A 20,222-nucleotide genomic window follows, 5' to 3' on the forward strand; every position below is an offset into this window, starting at 1 on the left:
CCGCTGTGCTCTGTGGGAGGGATTCCTGTAATGAGGATACTCGCCTCCTTCCACAGCCCTGGCCGACCGCTGCGCCATGTGGGAGGGATTCCTGTAATGAGGATACTCGCCTCCCTCCACAGCCCTGGCCCGCCGCTGCGCCGTGTGTGAGGGATTCCTGTAATGAGGACACTCGCCTCCCTCCATAGCCCTGGCCTGCTGCTCCCTGTGGGAGGGATTCCTGTTATAAGGACACTCGCCTCCCTCCACAGTCCTGGCCCGCCGCTGCGCCCTGTGGGAGGGATTCCTGTTATGAGGATACCTCCATAGTATTACCAGCCCCCCACAGTCATAGCCTGCCTCTTCCTGTGGGAGGGATTCCTGTTATGCGGACACTAAGAGCCCTCCACAGCCCTGGCCTGCCGCTGCGCCCTGTCGGAGGGATTCCTTTAATGAGGACACCCGCATCCCTCCACAGCCCCGGCCTGCCCCTCCATGTGGGAGGGATTCCGGGTATGCGGACACTAACAGCCCTCCACAGCCCTGGCCTGCTGCAGCTACCTGTGGGAGGGATTCCTGTTATCAGAACACTGGCATCCCTCTACCCCTCCACAGCCCTGGCCTGCCCCTCCATGTGGGAGGGATTCCTGGTACGCGGACACTAACAGCCCTCCACAGCCCTGGCCTGCTGCAGCTACCTGTGGGAGGGATTCCTGTTATTAGGACACCTCTCTAGTATTAACAGCCCTCCACAGCCCCGGCCTGCCCCTCCATGTGGGAGTGATTCCTGTTATGAGGACACTCACAGCCCTAGCCTGCTGCTACGTGTGGAAGGGATTCCTGTTATGAGGACACTAACATCCCTCCACAGCCGTGGCCGGATTCCTCTTATGGTGACACTGGCAACCCTCCACAGCCCTGGCCTGCTGCTGCTACCTGCGGGAGGGATTCCTGTTATGAGGGCACTAGCATCCCTCCATGGCAATAGCCTGCCCCACCATCTGGGGTGAGTGCTGTTATGAAGACCCCAACCCGCAATATTAACACCATTCCACACCCTTTGCACACACCTCGATCCTATGGGAGTAATTCCCTTTATAGGAGCGTTCCTGCAGTAAGAGTATCGCTCCACAGATCCAGCCTTATGCTTCATAGGGAAGTAATTCCTGCCTGAGATTGGCCTTCCAATGTATGCTACATCCCTCTAGGACACCTTGTACACGGATGACATCTTCCCTGCAGCCATACTCAAGAACTTTCGGACTGAAGCACTCCTCCCTTACTTGATAATCATCAACCCCTCCCTCACTCAAGGCAGCTTCTTCGTCCCTCAAGACTGGGAAAATCATCCCACTTCTTAAGAAAACAACACTGGATCTCACCGACCTCCGCAAATACTGCCCATCACCCACCTTCCTTTCCTAGATAAGAGCCTTGAGAAAGAAGTAGTCACCCAACTCCTCCAACACATCAACACCAACACATTCCTACAGTCCTACCCATCTGGCTTCAGGCCCAGATGCTGTACAGAAATGGCTACCATTAAGAGGATCGACAAAGCCCATAACATACCCGACAATGGACACCCTTGCCCCCTGGTTCTCCTGGCCTATAAACAACATTCGACACAGTGGTCCATCAAACACTCACCAACATTCTACATCGCTGCATGGGTTTCATGAGACCGGCCACGGTGGTTCATATTTTGTTGCCTTGCTAAGCGCCACCAATTCACCTAAATGGATTCCTCCAGATGATCAACCATACCCATCACCTGTGGAGTTCCTCAAGGATCCATCCTCTCCCACCTGAACTTGATCCTTTAAATGGAACTGCTCAGAACCCTGATGGCTGCACACAACATTTACATCCACGAATATGCAGATTCCACACAGGTCTACCTCAAGGTAGCCTCCAACGAAGACCTCCACAGTCTCCAGTTATGGATGTCAAGTGATTACCGGAAGCTCAACCCCTCCACGACCAAATTCCTACTGCTGACCAACAACACAGAATACCCTGTCATTCAGACCTGGCTTGCTGCTCTGACCCTCGCGGGCTTCACGCCACAGCTGACCAGCTATGCCAAGGCCTCTGGGTTCTACATGGACAAACACCGCTCTTTCAAGAATAACGTAGCAAGGAAGACACTCTCAACTTGGTACCAATGTTCCCTCCTTTGAAAAATCAAGCCCTTCATCCCAACAAACAACTTCAGAAATGAAGTCCAAGTGTTGGTTATGTCCCACCTGGATCGTGTCAAGGCCCTTCTGAAAGGACATCCAATGACCACCCTGGCACGCCTCAGAATGGGGACTACACAGTACGAGGCATCAGAGGACTCCACAAATGTGACCAGATCTCCCCAACCCTCGCTCAAACTCAACTGGCTCCCACTGAAAAAACGTATCACCTTCTAATCATGCTGCATCATCCACAAGGCCGTTAGCCTCAAGCCGCCAAGCTGCCTTCCTGAGAAGCTCGGCATCTCCGCAGGCCTACAATCCACCAGAAGTAAGGACTTGTGCAAACTTGAACTCCAGTGGTGCAAAAAGTAAAGACCCAGAAAACAAGCATTCTCGGTCTACGCCTCCCCTCTCTGCGACATTTCAAGAATGAGCTAATCTCCCTGCGTTTCACACCCTCCACTCCCCACCTTACCTGAGACGGGGAGATCGGCACCCCGCCCCCTCCCCTGGTTGCTTTTAGATCCTTTGATGCCTTTTGTCTGCCATCGAACGCCCCTTTGTTAACACCCCGCTTCCTCTCTGCATCCCTCACCATGTACCTTACCCTATGACTAGTAAAGCACTCCGTTGCTTCCTGCACTGAATGAATGCATTTATAATAATACATGCAGGCAAGCTACCAGTACAAGGCCAGTAGTGTTGAGGGTATCTCCCTCAATTACCACAGCACCTGCCTGTGAAGTTCTCTCCAACCACCTCAAAACGAAAAGGTGAAAGTTCAGAAGATTGCTGAAGACACACACGTTTCCATCCACCCATGACGGCTATCCCCCACCGATCTACCAGCCTGTAGGTTTCTGGTTCTAACCACTCTGTCAAGCCTTATTGCTTATCTGCTCACCTCCTCCCTTAGGGTCCGGGACGTGCTCTGATGTGGCCGCTTTGAGCCACTGTAGTCTTCTTCTTCATAAGTGAGAAAGCTTGTGAAAGGTGCACCACCGCACAGCTCTTGTGAAAAATGTGTTTGAGCATTCAAGGAGCCGTTTTCAGATTGTGATTCAACTAGCAAGTGAGGGATCGGGAGGGGCACATGCCACACACAGGCTAGCATGCTGCTCTTTTCAAGCGGCTACAACTGCCGAATGAATCTGTGGGAGTACGCCTGTGGCTTCTGGCCCTCTCCAGGCAGTGGTTGACATGTTTCGGCAAGTGGCTACTGCTGATGAATGCCCATCTTGATATGATAGGTTATTTATAACACGCTTAATACCCAGAAGTTTCTAAGCACTGACCCGGGGATCGAACCTGTGGTGCTCCATGTCGTCTTGCTTCCACGGCGAGCCTGTTACCCCTGAGCTATCCTCCCGAGGATATGTGACACAGTGTATTGTGCTGTTTCAGGTAAAGAGGTCAAGCAATTCAGTTTGGAATGTTGCCTTTGGGGGAGCTATTGGTACAGATCCCACTTGTTTTTATCCCCTTAAATTATGAGACAGATCGATTAAAGAGTGATGGAATCGAAAACTGCCCACATCAAACAGAGAGACAAGCCTGTAAACCAGAAGAAACACATTTCTCCAAACCCTCCTACTCGTTGTTCAGGAAATAGCTCAAAATCCACATGTTCAACTAGTCTCAGTGTATATTTTTCTTCACTGTAACTGGTGCCTAATTGCCCGTGGGCTTTGCACACTTCTATAAATGCAAAAATAAATAAATAAGTAGCAAACGGTGCAAAGGCCTGCTGTCTCTCGAAAACCCTATAGTTGCAAAGGCAGCCCAGTGATGTCAGTAGAAATAACTCACCTGAATCAGGACATGAGCGCAAGAAGATGGAGAGAACCTTTAGAGTAAGTTCAACTCACGAATTAGACTTACCTGACCGAGGAGAGGGTGCTATAGGAGTTAGGGCTGCGGGCATTGAGATCCCGGGTCCCGGGGGAGGGTTCCCAGAATGCTGGGGCAAAGTACTTCAAGCTTGGAGGTAACAAACGAACTAGAGTGACTCCAGCCACCTTCTATGACCCGTCGCCTTGTGACTCTCAGTGACTGACTCCACTGATGTGAGGAACTGACACAGCTGCTAGAGCCAGACTGCCTTGGAGCCAGAAGTGGTTTGAAGTCACTCACTTCTTCCATCAGTAGAGGGCTCTTCTCCATTGGGATTTCTCTACGACAGCCATGGGTACCCGGATGAGAGGCGCTGGTAGGAGTGCAGAGAGCTGCAGGCAACACCAAATGCTGGCGGTCCAGGCATTCAACCTAGCACTACAGTTTAGGTCTTTTAGAATGAGTCCCACATTTCAAGGGACACAGGCAGTCAGACCCCCAAGCTCAGAGCGAGGCCACTACGCCTGTTAAGAGGTTACATTTCAAGATGGGTTCTTTAGGACACTGGTTTGACGGTTCTACAGTGAAACACCGGCGCGAATGCAAAAATTGCATCTTCTGGTTTAATAACTCCAAAATTTGGTGGATTTGCAGTGAATTGGGTAGCGTACGCTGATGATTTCTTGCTGTTAGATCGTACAAAGATAGGCTTACAAAGACTAATTGATGTGTTTGCAGTCTTCATTAAAGAACTAAAATTAAAAATCAATCCCACAAAAACAGTTATTATCAATTTGGGTCAAAATAACAAAACAAACGCAAATCCAGTATGGGTGGTAGAAGGGACCAAGATAAGGCTTCAGAAAGCTTTTACATATCTAGGGTATTCCTTTGCTATCAGTATGACACTAAATATTTCAAAAAAATGTCTGGAATCCAAAGCAAAAGTGGCGGGCAATCAGTTGAAGGCACTTGAAATGAAATTTGGGAAATTCACTATGTCAGGATGCAGAGACTTTTACCTGCTTAAGGTTATCCCAAGGCTAACCTATGGTTTAGAATTTTACCCGCTAAAAATTATTCTGTATTTAAAAAGACTGGAAGCACTTATGTGGAAAAAAGTATTGTACTTCATACCAAAATGCATTCCAGTAGAAATGATAAGGTACGAATTCGGCCTGGGTTCGCTAGAAAGTATAGTGGAATGTAAAAGAGTTATGTTTTATAGAAAATGTATTCTGGCAGGGTCGAATTCACTGTACAACATATTAAGGGAAGGTGATACTGTGAAATATATGACTGACTTACAATCTGATGTAGAAAACACTTTGGTAAAGATTGGAGCTTCAAAGCAGTGTCTATTAGAGAAACCAGCTAAAATTAAAATATTGATAAACGCATTTGATTGGGCAGCTAATAACGCTGCGATCATGAATTCAAAACTATATAATCAAGTTGTCTCTGTGTGGAAGTGGTTTCCTATACTTGAATCTTATCTGACAAAATATCCGTCAAGGAAATTTCGTAATAGTGTGATGCGATTCAGGTTCAATGTTTTAAATACTAATGAAATTAGCCATATAAGAAAATTAAACATTGAGAATAAGAAATCATGCAGATTCTGTGAACAGCCTGAAGTGGTGGAAACATTGGTACATTTGTTATTAGTTTGCCCCATGTTGTTAAGCGAAAGATGTGTTTTTTTTCTGAATTTGTGTACGATACTGCAAACGTTTCCTGGGAGCACTTGTGGTTTGAAATGATGCATGGTCCCAATATTGCTCTGAAGTGTAAAGTTGTTGATTTTTTAATGATTGTCTGTAAGATACACTAAATTAGGCCCATTTCTGACCAATTGACGACAGATTCTGTCCATAGAAAGCTGGTGCTCGTAATTACAAAGAAGGCTGAACTTGCAACATAGTCGGTTATTTTTGTGTGAAATGTAGTCCGTAGTGAGTCCGCCACTAGACTGTGATATATTATGTTGTTCGAGACTACCGAAAGGGGACTTTTGTTTGGATATTAAAAAAAATGTTGCAAAGTATGTTCTGAAGGAAATGTTCAAGGATGTAATTAGAAGTGTAAGTGTGATGAAATTATTTTATTTTGTTTGTTTTAAGATTTTTTATTGATGTAATGTTTTGTAAAGGTTTAAATAAACCAAATACAAATAATAAAAAAAAAATGCTGAGTTTATTTATTCGAATTTTCAAAATACCTTTTTGGGTTTTTTTTGCACTTTTTATATTTATTGTGGGGGACAACCCCCGGAACACCCCCCCCTTATACATTCACCCTACCTTAGTTTATTCCTTTACCCAATCCCCTATCTACTTTTGTGCAAAAAAGTGCAAAGAAAAGTCAAACAATTAAATTAAAAAACCTGAGCGTTTTCGGCCTCGTTATTTTGTGATTCGTTTTTTTGAGGGAATACCGATTTGACAGGCCATAACCTGGGCAATCAGTTCCTCAGAAGAGACTAGGTGACCTTTGTCCTCCTTGGGTCAGCTCTCTGCATTCCTCTGATCAAACCAAGAAACACACACATTTCCACCAAGTACATCAGATGTAAGATATATATTTTGTTTATGTTAACAAAGTTTGATATAGTGCTGAGAATCGTAGAATATCTAGCAAGGTGCTCACTGGATTGATCCCCTTGAAGTATAGTGCAGATTAAGGATGCAGCGGAGTGAGTCTAGATCAGGGGTCTGCTCCCTGTGAGTCTTCAGATGTTTTGGACTCAGAGATGTTATTTAGGGGTCGCCAGGAGTCGCAATAACAAACTCGGAGGTCTCCCTTGCTACCCCTGTGGTCTCCCTTGCTATCCCAAAGAAGAATTTAAAAAAAACGTAACTAAAGAAAAATGTTATGCAAGCTCCTGGGCTGAGGTCAGCGCCATGTGGCTCTTTGCTTTTGGGGTGGCTAGCTTTCTTGTTCTTTCCTCTTAAAAAGAAAACAAAAACAAAAAAGAACAGGGGCTCAGCAAGTGTAACACTTGCAGGAGTGACCCTAAATAAGAAAGAATGGGGATATCAAATAATGTGTCTTTCTGGAATTCTATACAATATTTGCTAGACTCATTAAAGGTTTATTTCAGGCACACCTCAGGGGGTGAGTCACTGATTTAGTCTGTTCTTAAACACCTCAACTCAGCCTTTCATCCTTCTGAGGTTGATAAATGAGTAGCAACACAGTTTGGGTGATATTCTATATTTTTTCTATATAAAGTGCTTAAGCGTAAGTGCTATATAATAACACATCAATATCATTTGACCTTGGACGTCTGCTTGCATTCACAGTAATTTGATAATATGGGCCTATACACACTAATCTTAACGATACATATGGCGATCCATTCTTGTATGAACTGTATATCACATTATAGTGATATCGTAACAATATTTTTCGTAGTGTACTTAGGTACAATGCTATGTGATGCCACTCCCTGTTTTGTCAAGGGGTGTAAGGTTGTGCTCCATCGCTTCCCGCGACATCACTTCAGGGTGGTGTCAAATGACATCACATCAGAGGTCAAGAGTCACATGAAGTCACTTACGCTACCCCGGCATTTTGGTAAAATGACGTCCCTGTTTAGACTACGACTCGTATGGTCGCTCAACATTGAATAGGATGGCTATGGCGTATGGGAGATGTAGTCCAAAACATCTGCAGAGCCAAAGTTTGCAGGCCACTGGCTCAGATACGATAATATTGAACAAAGAGGTTCGTCTTCAGTAGTTTTTGAAATATGATGATGTTGGATTCTTTCCGAAGTTGAATATGATGTTCCTTTCGGGAGATATTAATGACATTGTTTACACTTTAAACCTACCCACAGTGTTGGTACAAAGGCTTGTTCAAATACTCTTGCTTCTCGTACAACCTCTTAGGACCAATGCAGCAACCTCAGCTTGGCAGCCCTTTGCCATTCCTGCCCACATGTATTCATTTACTTTGCAGACAAGTCACTCTGCCATGCTGAACAAAGAGCACGCGCATCTCCATTAAGGAGAGATATTCTCTGTGCACCAGCAGTGGGCAACTGGCAACCCTCCATATGTGTTGGCCTACAACACCCGTGATCCCTCACCATTGACTATGCTGGCTAGGGCTGATGGGAGTTGTAGGCCAAAATGTCAGGTGGGGTGGGGTACACTTTCACCACCCCAACCTTAGCACCCCGCCTTTCTAAAATGTATACCGTGCCTAGGAACCCTCAATTCCCCCCCAACTACCAGAAGAAGCGCCCTGCCACAGCACTCTCTCAGGCTCTTCAAAAAAGGTGTCTTGCTTTTGATCTGGAGGACCTCATTTTAACATGATGCTATGTCATGTTACTGGGAGTTATACCCCACATGGCTGCCATTTGCATGTTCTCCAGGGGCAGTACATGTGCAGTGGCCAACATGTTTCGGCACAGAGCGTATCAAGTTAGAAGTTGCTTCAGAGGTGAAACACGGAGATATGTTACAGGCGCAGTGGTGAACATCTTTCAGCCCATGGGAGCGCCTTGTGAAGGTCATTCAGGGACAATATGCAAAGTTATGTTACAAGTGGAGTGGTATTTCAGGGCTGAGCCTTAAAGTCCATCTAGTGGTGAAACTTGAAGCTATGTTATAGGTGGAGTGTTTACGCAGCGGCGAAACCCGATGCTACACAAAAGGTGGAGAGGGCAGCATGTTTCGGCTCGCGACCGCGCCTGGCGAAGGCTTGCATCTGGTGCCGTAACAGCGAGTTCTGGTACAAGTGAAATGGATGCCGTGTAGATGGAACAAAGGCGCATTAATTGCACACGCCAGCCCTTCTATGTCTCTCCCTTGACTTTGGCCCAAGTTGTGATGGAGACCCGCCTACTCTCTGTCGCTTCATGTAGGCCTGCATCAGGAGCCCCAGGCATATTACACAGTACAATAAGCAAGCACAAAAACATATCCCATAACGGATGAGCTGCGGGCAAGTACAAGGAAATGCTGGCACAGCCCGCATCGGGTGGCATTAAAAGCCACAGGAGTGAAGGTGGGGAGGAGAAGATGTGGGATCGGAGGGGCCGGGGGGCGGTACGTAAGCTTGAAAAAATAAATGAGCCTATACCCAGAGAAGGGAATTAATGCTTCTCCTCTGTGGCAAAAGGTGGGCATGGGGGTGTGGGGTGTGTGTGTGTATGTGTTTGCTGCAATTGTGTATGGGCATTTCGTTGTTGAATTTGTGCGTGCGGGCATGTTTGCCCGGTCTATGGGTGGTTTTTGATTCTGTGCCTTGCAGCATGTGCCAGGTGTGTGTGCCACTTGTGTGGAGTGTCGTAGTGAGAGTGTGGAATATTTGGGTTCGTGTGCATTTGGTCGGATTAGTTTATGTGTGAGTGGTTGTGTATTCAGTGGGGCATGGGCCTGTGGTGGTTTGATGAATTTTTGTGCGGGGTAAGTCTGCGTCAATGTGTTACGCGTTTGTGGGGTGTATGGGGGTTGTTTTGAGAATGTGTCTTGCAAGATGTTTGCTGCACTTGTATGGAGTGTGTTAGTGACAGTGTTGAGTATTTGTGCTAGTATGGATTTTGTTTGATGCGTTCATGTGCGTGTGCGTGCGTGTGTGTGTGCAATTGTACATAGGCATGCGGTGGTTTGCACATTCTTTGGTAGTGTACGTTTGGATAAATGTAATCCGTGTTTCTGCAGTGTATGGGTGGTGACTAGGTGTATTGTAAGATGTGCAAGATGTACAGTATGATGTCTGAACCCCTCCCCCATGCCTTGGGCAGTGTCACGTGTTACACCATGTGATTGCCTTAATAAAAGGAGCGCACGGTTTACCGTGCACCAGTTCGAACACCAACTCACTGACTCATGTGTCCATCCGGAACGAGAATGCAGAAGGGGGCTCAGCCCGATCCGGAGCCCCATAACAATGGCGACGAGGTCTAACAGAACACGTGTGTGGCCAGGCCATGTCGTTCCAGGCCAGGCCAGGTCAGGCCGAGATGTGCGCGCCCCAGAGAGCCCGGGGTGTGCAGTGGCAGAGCCGCGAAGCAGAATGTCTTAAACCCACCTGTTGAAGGTCGCATCCAAAAAAGGCCGCTTTTTTTAGGTCAATTTGAAACGGCCTTCAACGGGCGGAAAAAATGCTCATCAATAGATTGCGGGCAAAAGCTTGTATATCTCCTTGCCATGAGATCCCTGGTCCTCCCAGCTCTTGTTTGCAATGTGTTGTACATTTTGGGGAGCATATTACCCATAAGCCCACGGACTTTTCTGCACTTTTGAGAGAAGTCAATGATATGTTGCGAGCCTAGCTGTATAGTGCTAATGACACCTTAAGGCGGCTTCAAAGCACTGAAAATAGCATAAGCCACACCCCCACCGGGCATTCTAGCAAAAGAGACAACAAATGTTGGGAATGCATGAGAGGAGGGAGGGCCAACAGGGAGAGAGCAGACTTGCCTAAACTAACCAGACTCAACATTGGTGGTGGAATAAAACCAAAAAAAAACAAAAAACGAAATTGGCACCCTTTAGAGATGGGTCTGAGGAAAGGCATGTCCCCCGTGTCCTAAGCAGTGCCCTCCTGCACTAGGCAGCATGGGTGTACCGACGCAGAGACGCCATCGGTCCCATCCCTCTGAGCCAAGGCCTGCTCCCAGAAAACCATTGGGTGCCCTCCGCCCACCTTGGCCGGTGAGCCTTCGTTTCAGTAGAATATGCCAAATAGCTGCATTCCATCAGCCTTCCACCATGCCAGTGCAACAAGAGACTGCTGGTCCCGGGCGAGGTGCAGCAAGACACATGTTAACACCAGGCACCACCGCCCTAGTAGGACAAGCAAACCCCACCATTGAGGCTCTGAAGCCAACATGGTGGAGCAGCTCCGGTCCGCAGAATGGCTAAGCAGAAGCTGCAGTGTGGACTTACTGATGATGTAGTAATCGTGGTTGGTCTTGAACTCGTGGCCCCAGAGGTTGGGGCTGTACTCCTGGAACTTGATGGTGAAGCGCATGTCGTTCTGCGGTCGGTCGCACGTCAGCAGCAGGTTGGGCGTGCGCAGGATCTCGCACTGCTCCACCTGCTCCAGCGTCTGCACCAGGTACAGCTTGTAGTACTCGTATTCTTCTGTGGAGTAGGGGCCCAGGGGCATCGAGCGTGGGCAGATCAGGTCCAGCCGGTCGCCGATCTGGGGGTATATGATGTAACCGGCCTCGTCCTGGAACCTGGATGCGGAGAGAGAGAGAGAGGGGGGGGGGTAGTGTTAGACAAGGACATGCTTGAGGATAATCTCCTATTTGTGGAGAGGTTTAATTCCAGAAAAGATCGACATCACTAGCCCCGACCTCCGCCAATGGACACATGAACAGAAGCACATGCTGCAAATAACAGCGGTATTTACTAATTCATCAATTGCATCAACGCAGTCATCACAAAACAAGGTGATATCATCAGGAGCACAGGTGCAATGGGTTGTCCTTGATTTACAGGGCAGTGTTTTGGGGCAAGCAGATGCGTCATATTATTGACATGCTGGGCTACAGTTTTACAAAAGGAAGGGACATGAAATATGTTGTTTTATCCTGAATGCATGCAAGTTCCCGTTGGAATGAACCATATTTTTCCATTTTTGAGTGGGTAGAATTCTACCACTTCTTCCCTAGACAGGGTATGACCCTGGCCTCACTCCCATGCTTTATTCCACCGCCCACAGGGCGCCTCCCCTACCACGCTCCCAAACGAACAAAAAGTATTTATTTTCTGCTAAAATTTAAAGAGACTATGCAGTGCAAAGAAATAATACGATTTTTTTTGTGGCCAGGTAAGTAGGGGCTGAGGTGGTGTGCGGCGGTGCTGCGAGGCTGCTGTGGCCAGAAAAAACGTAGGCCTGGGAGAGAGGAGGCGGGGGACCGTGTGGAACGCAGTCTTTATCATATAATAAAGTCTGCATTTTCCAGCCACCTCATTGGCTGGAACCTTTCCCCAAGTTCTTTTTTTTTGTGTCAAACTATTTTTATTCAAATTACACAAAACAAGCTGGACATTAACAATCCGCAACAACCCCATCCCAACCTTAACCCCCCCACCCCGATCCCAAACTAAACCCACCTCTACCTCAAGTTACACAAATACTTCACGCTGAATGGCACATACAGCAAAACACAGAGATCAAAATGTCGTAACAAAACGAGAAGGGTTCCCCGCAAGTCTGTAGACCAGCCTTCAAACCATGCAATCCTGCATTCAAATCAAACACAATACCCTGAGGCTCAACAAGGTTTAACGTACATTGTTACGCCATTTGATCATAAACCTAAGACTCCGAGGGCCTATCAAGCTCCGAATGGTAATGTCTAAACAAACAGAGTCCAATAGTCCGTGGATCTGCTATTTGACTGCAATGTTTGTATATACAACGATTCTTGTCTCTCGTACCTAGACATAGAGGAAATCCATTCTGCGAAAGAGGGAGCTCTTGAAGACCCCCAGCCCCCAAGTTCTAAGGAAGCTTCATAGACTTGGTCTTACTTCAGGGCCTGTATGGGGTGTTACAGGCCCTGAAGACCTAGTTAAAGGCCTGAGTGCAGGGAACTTGTTTAATGGGTTTTACAGGCACATATAGTCCAGCATGGCCTGTGGGTCGGGTCTATAAAGCTATCATAACTCGTTTTGTTCTTGAAAGCATAAAGTATATATCATATTAGTTCTGTAGCCAATTGTCTTGCAGCCATTCAGGGAGTGTTATCACATAAATCTGCCTGGGCAACTTGCAGAGAGTTGGATGCGGGCACGCTGCACTTCTGGTAGCATTGCAATGCAGTGCTCTGAACAAATGGTGGGCAATACGAACCCAGGCCCTACCGAGAGAGAAAACATCAGTGTATCACATCATTCAGTATGTAAATAATCAGCTCCTTTAAAGGGAACGGAAACAAATAGCACCAATGTGGGTTCACTGGCCGTTTTACAGAACATCAAAGAGCATTTCGGAAACATAAGAATGACCACAGATTTTTTTGTTTGACAAATATGTTTGTGATAGTGTTACAAGCATGAATCCTTTCTCGGCACCTAGAGCACACGGGGCTTGGCGTGTGCTTAATTTGTTGCACCACTCACCCAAACAGTAAAATGCCAGAAAAGCATATATACTGACTTGGGCAGCTTCAGCTTTCGGGTGTGAGGTGTGGGCAGTCCAGCTTGAGCGGGGAATAACTTCTCATTTACATATGTGTATTCCTTTCACAGCCTATACATGTATCGATGGACCCTGCAATTCTCAACTAGCAAGTCAACCAAATCGCTCCAGTGTGTATTAGTTGGGAACAGAAGGGGCTCAGTTTATGGGTGGTTTTTGGGGAGCTGGGACACTCTGGCCCACTTAAAGCTGTTGTTGGAGAATAGCTCAGGGGCAACGTGCTCGCCTTGGAAGCATGACGACATGGAGCAACACAGGTTCGATTCCCCTGGTCCGCGCTTCGAAAGTTATAAGTAAGTAAGTCTAGCGGAACCGTGATGGGGCCTGTTCAGGGGTAGGCGGCCAGGCAAGACTAGGCTGGAGTCACTGTCCCACTCTTTGACAAGCGGCCCTGAAATGACTAGCGAGTACCTTTACTGCCGTGTTACCTGGAACCATTGCCCCCACCCCCATTCCTATCTCCTTCTATTTAGCTTTCACACCGACACACGTGGCAAATGAGCACACAGGGGTTCTTGCAATGAACACACACCAACGCAAGGGCTTTGCTGTGCTGCCTCTGTTCGGTCTGGCTCAGAGGTCTCCATTCATTCACGTGGATATGGGTTGTTTTAATGGGAACGGGTCCAGGCTTATACTACATTACTACTGCCTGGCTGAAGCACCTTTCCTGCCCACCCACCTTTCTAAGCCTACTGGCCCCACCCACCACTCGCTGGGCACCCAGGACGGGGCAATGGACACTCCCCATACTGTCCTATTAGCCTAAAAGCACGGCAGGAGGCTGGCTGCCCACTAACGGTGGCACTAGGCTGTGTGGCATAGAGGGGGCGGCCGGGGCTCAGCCTCCCCTCCCATTGATCAGAGTTGGGTGAGTGGAGGGTAAACAGGTTGAGGCCAATCTACTTATAGTTAAGTTGGAAGAACACTTTTTCTGATACTCCTTTGTTTTATGTTGATTTATATATTTATTTATTTATTACATTTGTATAGCGCACAAACAGCCCTCTGGCATTGTGGTGCTGTCACTTGAGGGCACTTAGTTACAGAGAGTGGGTACAGGTGAGTATACATTTGCATGTTCTTCATTTAGACATTATAAACATACATGTTGCTGGGTTTTTATACTGCACCAAATCACCGGCACATGAGTTTTGTGGCACTTAGGCTGTCCCATGGGGTGGCATACTGTGCCCCTGCCAGGAGATCCAGACATTGGCTGCTGGAGGAAAGAAACTGAGAAACAAGAATAGCAGAGGAAGGGAAAGCAGGAAAGTGTCTAAACTATACCTGGTTTGACAGATTTGCACCAAACGTGACCAGCTGTCGCACGCCGCTGAAAGTGTTCCTGCGGTTCTGGCGTGTGGGTTTAGGTGCAGTGGTTTCATTTACAGTTCAATGCGTGGAGAACGTTCTGATGGTGATCTCTCAGACCCGGAAATGGTCGCATTTCTGCCTGCCCACAAGGCCATTGTGAGGGCTGTGATACGCCAGTTCATGTTGGGGGACCTGTCCTGAAAGAACCAGATTTGCTGGTTGAGAAGAACAAGTTACTTACCTTATCTGGTAATGTTCTTTCGATGGGATGTTCCTCCGACGTATTCCACATCTAAGACAGGTAATGTCCACAGCTGTGCTGCTTCGGAAAAATTTTCGGCAGAGGGCGTCCTGCGTCGATGACGTCGATACATTGTCCCTCGAGGGCCTCCGTTGAGGGTCAACATCACCGGATGTTATATATAGGACGCACGGCGCCCGTAGCCTCAGTTATAGTTTTTTCCCAAACGTGTGGCACCAATCTCCTGCCATTATGACTGCAGAAAGCCTTGCAGAAACGTACGCTGCAATCGCATAAGAAATTCTTAGTAGCGCGCCAGGCTGGGAGGGTTCGATGTGGAATACGTCAGAGGAACATCCCATCGAAAGAATGTTACCAGATAAGGTAAGTAACTTGTTCTTCGAAGGGATTGTGTCCTCCGACGTATTCCACATCTATGACAGACTCCCTAAGCAGTACCAACATACAGAGGTGGGAAAAGAATTTACAATTTATAATTTTAGAATGCCCAATTCAAATTGCTGAATAAAGGACTGCCTTACCAAAGGCCAAATCCTGCCCATGGATGGAGTCCAAGGAATAGTGTCTCACAAAAGTATGGACAGAGGCCCATGTGGCTGCTTCGCAAATATTGCGCATCGGTACACCCCTCTGTAGGACAGTGGAGGCAGCCAAACCCCTAGTAGAGTGAGCCCGTAAGCCTACTGGAGGGTCATTTCCTGCCAAACGGTAACACTCGGAGATCGTCAAAATGATCCATCTAGACAAGGTCTGTTTGGAAACAGCGTGACCTAAGTGCCTTCCAGCATAACCAACAAAGAGCTGATCGTCCACTCTGACCCGGGACATCCGTGAGAGAAAGAAACTCAAAGCCCTTCTAGGATGATCCAACCTATGGGGCCTCTCCTCTTCCTTACCAGGATGTGGAGGAGGATAAAACGCTGGAAGGATCACCTTCTGGCTCAAATGGAATTCCGACACAACCTTTGGAAGAAAAGAAGGCCGCACCCTCAGGACAACCCTGTCCTTATGGAAAACAGTAAAGGGTGCCTTGGCGGAAAGTGCCTGCAACTCACTCACTCTACGTGCGGAAGTAACCGCAACTAAAAACACAGTTTTAAAGAACAACAGTCACAATGGACAAGAATGTAAGGGCTCAAATGGAGCTCCCATTAGGAACTTTAAAACCAAATTCAAATCCCATCCCAGCACCTGGAAAGGCGACGGTGGAAACACATTAGTTAGCCCTTTTAGAAACTGAGTAATCAAAGGGGTCTTAAAATAAGAACATTCCTCAGACGAGCGCTTAAATATGGTCAGCGCCGCCAAGTAACCCTTAATGGTACCAACTTGCAGGCCGTTGTGGGCTAAAGACAAAACCAAAGGAATGGAACATTGGAAAGGATCCACATTCGTTATCCTGCACCAGGCACAGAACTTTCTCCAACGGCAACGGTACAGGGATTTCATTGCGGGCCTTCTGGCCGAAAGCAACACCTTCATCACGTCTTCGGGGAGGTCCCGATCCTTACACCTCAACCTTTCAGATACCAAGCATGAAGGCTGAGGGACTTGACCTCTGGATGGAGAACCCGACCCCCCTCCCATGAGAGCAGATCGCCTCGGTAGGGAAGACGGCGTGGAGGGCAGATGGACATGTCTAGAAGTTCGGGGTACCACGCTCTCCTGGCCCATGCCGAAGCAATGAGGATCATCCGGGAACCGAACCCCTGCAACCTCCGCAGCACCTGTGGAATGACGGGGACAGGAGGAAACGCGTACAGCCGTGGGAAGGACCACTCCACTACGAACGCGTCCCCTAAGGCTCCTCTTGGAGGAAATTCCCGCAAGCAGAATCTTTCGCACTTCCGGTTGACACTGGTGGCAAAGAGATCCACTTGTGGGGTTCCCCAAAGACTGAAGATCTCCAACAGAACTTCCTGAGCCAGCTCCCACTCATGGGAGACCATGCTTTGCCTCCTCAGAGTGTCTGCCGCCACGTTTTCGTCTCTGGCCAGATCAACTGCTGAGATAGAAATTTCCTGCTGGATGGCCCAGAACCAGAGCAGCATCGCCTCCCTGCACAATGGTAGTGACCCTGCCCCCACTTTTTTGTTAAGGTACTGCATGGCCACTGTATTGTCCGTCATAATCAGGACATTCTTCCTCCGCACAGATGGCAGAAAAGCCTTCAGGGCTAGCCTGACGGCCCGCAGCTCTAACAGATTGAGGTGGAGTCTGGACTCCGACGGAGACCAACGGCCGCTGGCTGTCAACTTGTTGGCATGTGCTCCCCAACCCGTGAGTGATGCGTCCAAAACGGAGCTCCCTTCATCAGATTGCCTTCGACAGCGCACCACAAAAGATCCTGTGCGACCGAGGGTTCAATCTGAATGGGATCCAACATCCTGCCAGAGAACTGCGACCAATGCATCTTGAGAGCCCACTGCAGAGATCTCATCTGCAGCCTGGCCTCTGGCACCAGGAAAATGCAGGATGCCATGAGGCCGAGCAACCTCATGAACTCGAACGCTGGGAGACTCTGGGCACGTTGAAATGTGTCCACCATCTGCAGAATGTGATGAGCCCTCACCTGGGGAGTCGAACATTGCCCCAGGGATGCGTCGAGCACTGCTCCGATGTAATGGAGCCGCTAGGTAGGTGTCAAATGAGACTTCTTTAAATTGAGGGAGAAGCCCAGCTTGGGAAGGGAGTGGCAGGTGATGGACAGATCTAGGGGCTTGCTCGGGAGAGTGCGCCCTGATCAACCAATCGTCCAGGTAGGGGTAAACGTGAATCCCCCCTTACCTGAAATACGCTGCCACCACCACCATCAGCTGGGTGAAGACCCTCGGGGGGGAGGTCAATCCGAACGGCAGGACCCGAAACTTAAAATGCGAGTCGCCAACCGCGAACCTCAGGTACTTCCTGTGCTTGGGATGAATCGGCACATGAAAGTAAGCATCCTTGAGGTCGAGAGACACCAACCAATCCTGAAGTTGAAGGGCCTGGAGGACTTGAGAAAGAGTTACCATCTTGAAACTTGTCCTTCCTGAGGAGCTTGTACAACCAACGCAAGTCCATGATGGGTCTCAATCCCCCATCTTTTTTCAGGATCAAAAAATAAGGAGAATACCATCCCTTGTTCCTCTCCACTACAGGCACCCGTTCTATGGCACCTTTCTCCAGCAGGGATAGGATTTCCTGCACAAGGAGCGGATCCAGGCGCTTCAAAGAGAGCTTCCCTGGTGGATTGTCGTGAGGCCTCTGCCGGAAGGGAAGACAGTAGCTGTGGGTTATGATCTCCAGAACCCACACATCTGAAGTAATGGCACGCCATTCTCCAAGATGCTGCGGAAGTCTGCCCCCAACCAACGAACCATGGGACATGACCTCATGACTGAGCAGACACGACTGCAGCAGTGCCTGAGGGCAAAGAGGCAACTGCCCAAGCAGCTTTGGCACCTAGAGTACCTTGCTTTCCACATCTGGTACTCCTATGGTGGCCCCATTGACTGGCAGTTCCTATCGATCTACCAAAGGAAGAGTAGTACCGAAAGGACCTCCCCTCCATTGCTGTCCCCTAGGACGAAACGGCAGAGGTTGACGTACTGCAGCGTTCAAGGACTTTGCTGCAGCTTTGGAGGTCTGCAACCTCTCAAGGCTCTCAACAGCCTTGCTGCCAAACAGATGGACACCATCAAAGGGCATGTTGAAAAGCCAAGATTGCACATCAAGAGCAAACCCCGACTTCCGCAACCACGTAAACCTGCGTATCACAGTACTCACAGCCATGGACCGACTTACACAGTCTGCCGTGTCCAAACCCGACTGAACAGCTTCACTCATGGCACCCTTGCTGTCTTGCACGAGGGCTAGAAAACCATCCCATTCCTCCCCTTCGGGAATACGCTCAGCCGCCAAAGATGCACAATTCCACAGTATGTGAGTGAATCTCGCCAAGGCACAAACGGAGTTAGCTGCCTTCAAAGCCATACCCCCAGATGAAAATACCTTCTTCGCCCAACCATCAAAGTGCTTATCGTCCCTATCAGGAGGGATGGTAGGGTACGCAGCCTGCTTTGCGGGGGCCGTATCCACCTGCACCACCAAACTCTCCGGAGTAGGGTGCGTCGACAAGTAGCAGGGGTCACCACGTCTGGGCGGTATTTTTGTGGAAGCGACTTATTCACTGCCGGGAGACTCTCCGGAGCAGTCCAAGCCGCCGCCACCCTTCTTTGCAAAGCCATGTGAAATGGCAACACCGGGTCAGTGGGTGGACCTTGGTCCAGGATGTCCGTCAGATCATCCTGATCAAAATCAACAGGTGGAGCAGACCACCCCAGAAATTCAGTCACCCTCGACATGAGATGCCTATAAGAGGATTCGGCATGCGTCCCCGGCTCAGGCCTGCCAAACTCCACCTGCGGAGAGGTGATAAGACCACTGGCATCATGCAAGGACTGACGGAGTTCCTCCTCAGGAACATCAGGAGGCACAACCATCTCCTCCTCAGACCCTTCCTCCACCTCCGAAATATAATCAAAAGGTTGGAACTAATCCAATCTGGGAGGGGAAACAGAGTAGGGTTCAAAAACAGGCCTCACAGATTTACTGAGAGCCTTCCTTGAAGGTTCCACAGCCCTCCAGGGCACCTCTGGCAAATCCTCCAGAAACGGCGTCAAGGGCGCAGAGAGAATCGGCGTTGACCGAGGCGTCGACAGAGGCAACAACCTCTTCGAGGGCAGAGCCCTGAGAGTGTCCCTCAACGGACACAGCGCTGATGGCGTCGATGACTTCTTCGAGGGCGGAGCCTCGAGAGAGCCCCTCGACAGACACGGTGCCGATGGCGTCGATGCCTTCCTCGAAGGCTTCACAGGTTCCGACAGTCTCGATGGCGTCGAGGACCGGGACCTCGACCTGGCACGGCTATGGCAATCTCCCTTGTCCAAGCGGGATCCTGATGATCGCACCGACCGCCCGAGCCCGAAGACGTGCTAGTGGTGGACTGAGCCCATTCTTTTCTGGCTTCTTTCGAAGGCGCCGACGGAACTGTGCCTTGCGATTGGAAAATCGCCAACATCTGCCGGTGGAATGATTCCCATTTGGCATCCAACGAAGACTTGGTGGGACAAGTCAACCGTCTAGCGGAGTCCTCACCCGACGAAGACTGGGAAGGCGACCAGTGACGGTGCTTCCTAGAATGCCTCGACGAGGCAGAGGAATGGCAGGAACCACTCCTAGACCAAGACCCCGTGGACTTTCGCCGACGCGGAGAGTCGCCCCTCGAGTCATCGGTCGAAAGCCCAGCAGACTTCGACTTATGTGGCTTAGACACCCTACCTACCTTCAATTTCTTCTTACGCTCCTGCAAGGCCTTAGACGTCAGAGACTGACACTCCTCGCAGTCGTCGGTGGCGTGGCTTTCGCCGAGGCACCAAAGGCAGATGTCGTGCGGGTCCATGATGGGCATTTTCGACCCGCAGTCC

At 49.0% G+C, this 20,222-nt stretch overlaps 1 protein-coding gene across 2 annotated transcripts in view; it reads right to left on the reverse strand.

Moving 5' to 3' along the window:
- The window catches only part of EFNB3 (ephrin B3), a 409,020-nt gene that overhangs the window by 201,473 nt on the left and 187,325 nt on the right, over positions 1-20,222 (reverse strand). For both annotated transcript variants that reach the window (XM_069646279.1, XM_069646280.1), the window contains exon 2: positions 10,907-11,202. In XM_069646279.1, the coding sequence (XP_069502380.1) occupies positions 10,907-11,202 (296 nt within the window). The remainder of the gene's footprint in view (positions 1-10,906; positions 11,203-20,222) is intronic.

Source organism: Ambystoma mexicanum, chromosome 1p (assembly GCF_040938575.1).
Source record: "Ambystoma mexicanum isolate Mex_15411 chromosome 1p, UKY_AmexF1_1, whole genome shotgun sequence".
Classification (NCBI taxonomy): Eukaryota; Metazoa; Chordata; class Amphibia; order Caudata; family Ambystomatidae; genus Ambystoma; species Ambystoma mexicanum.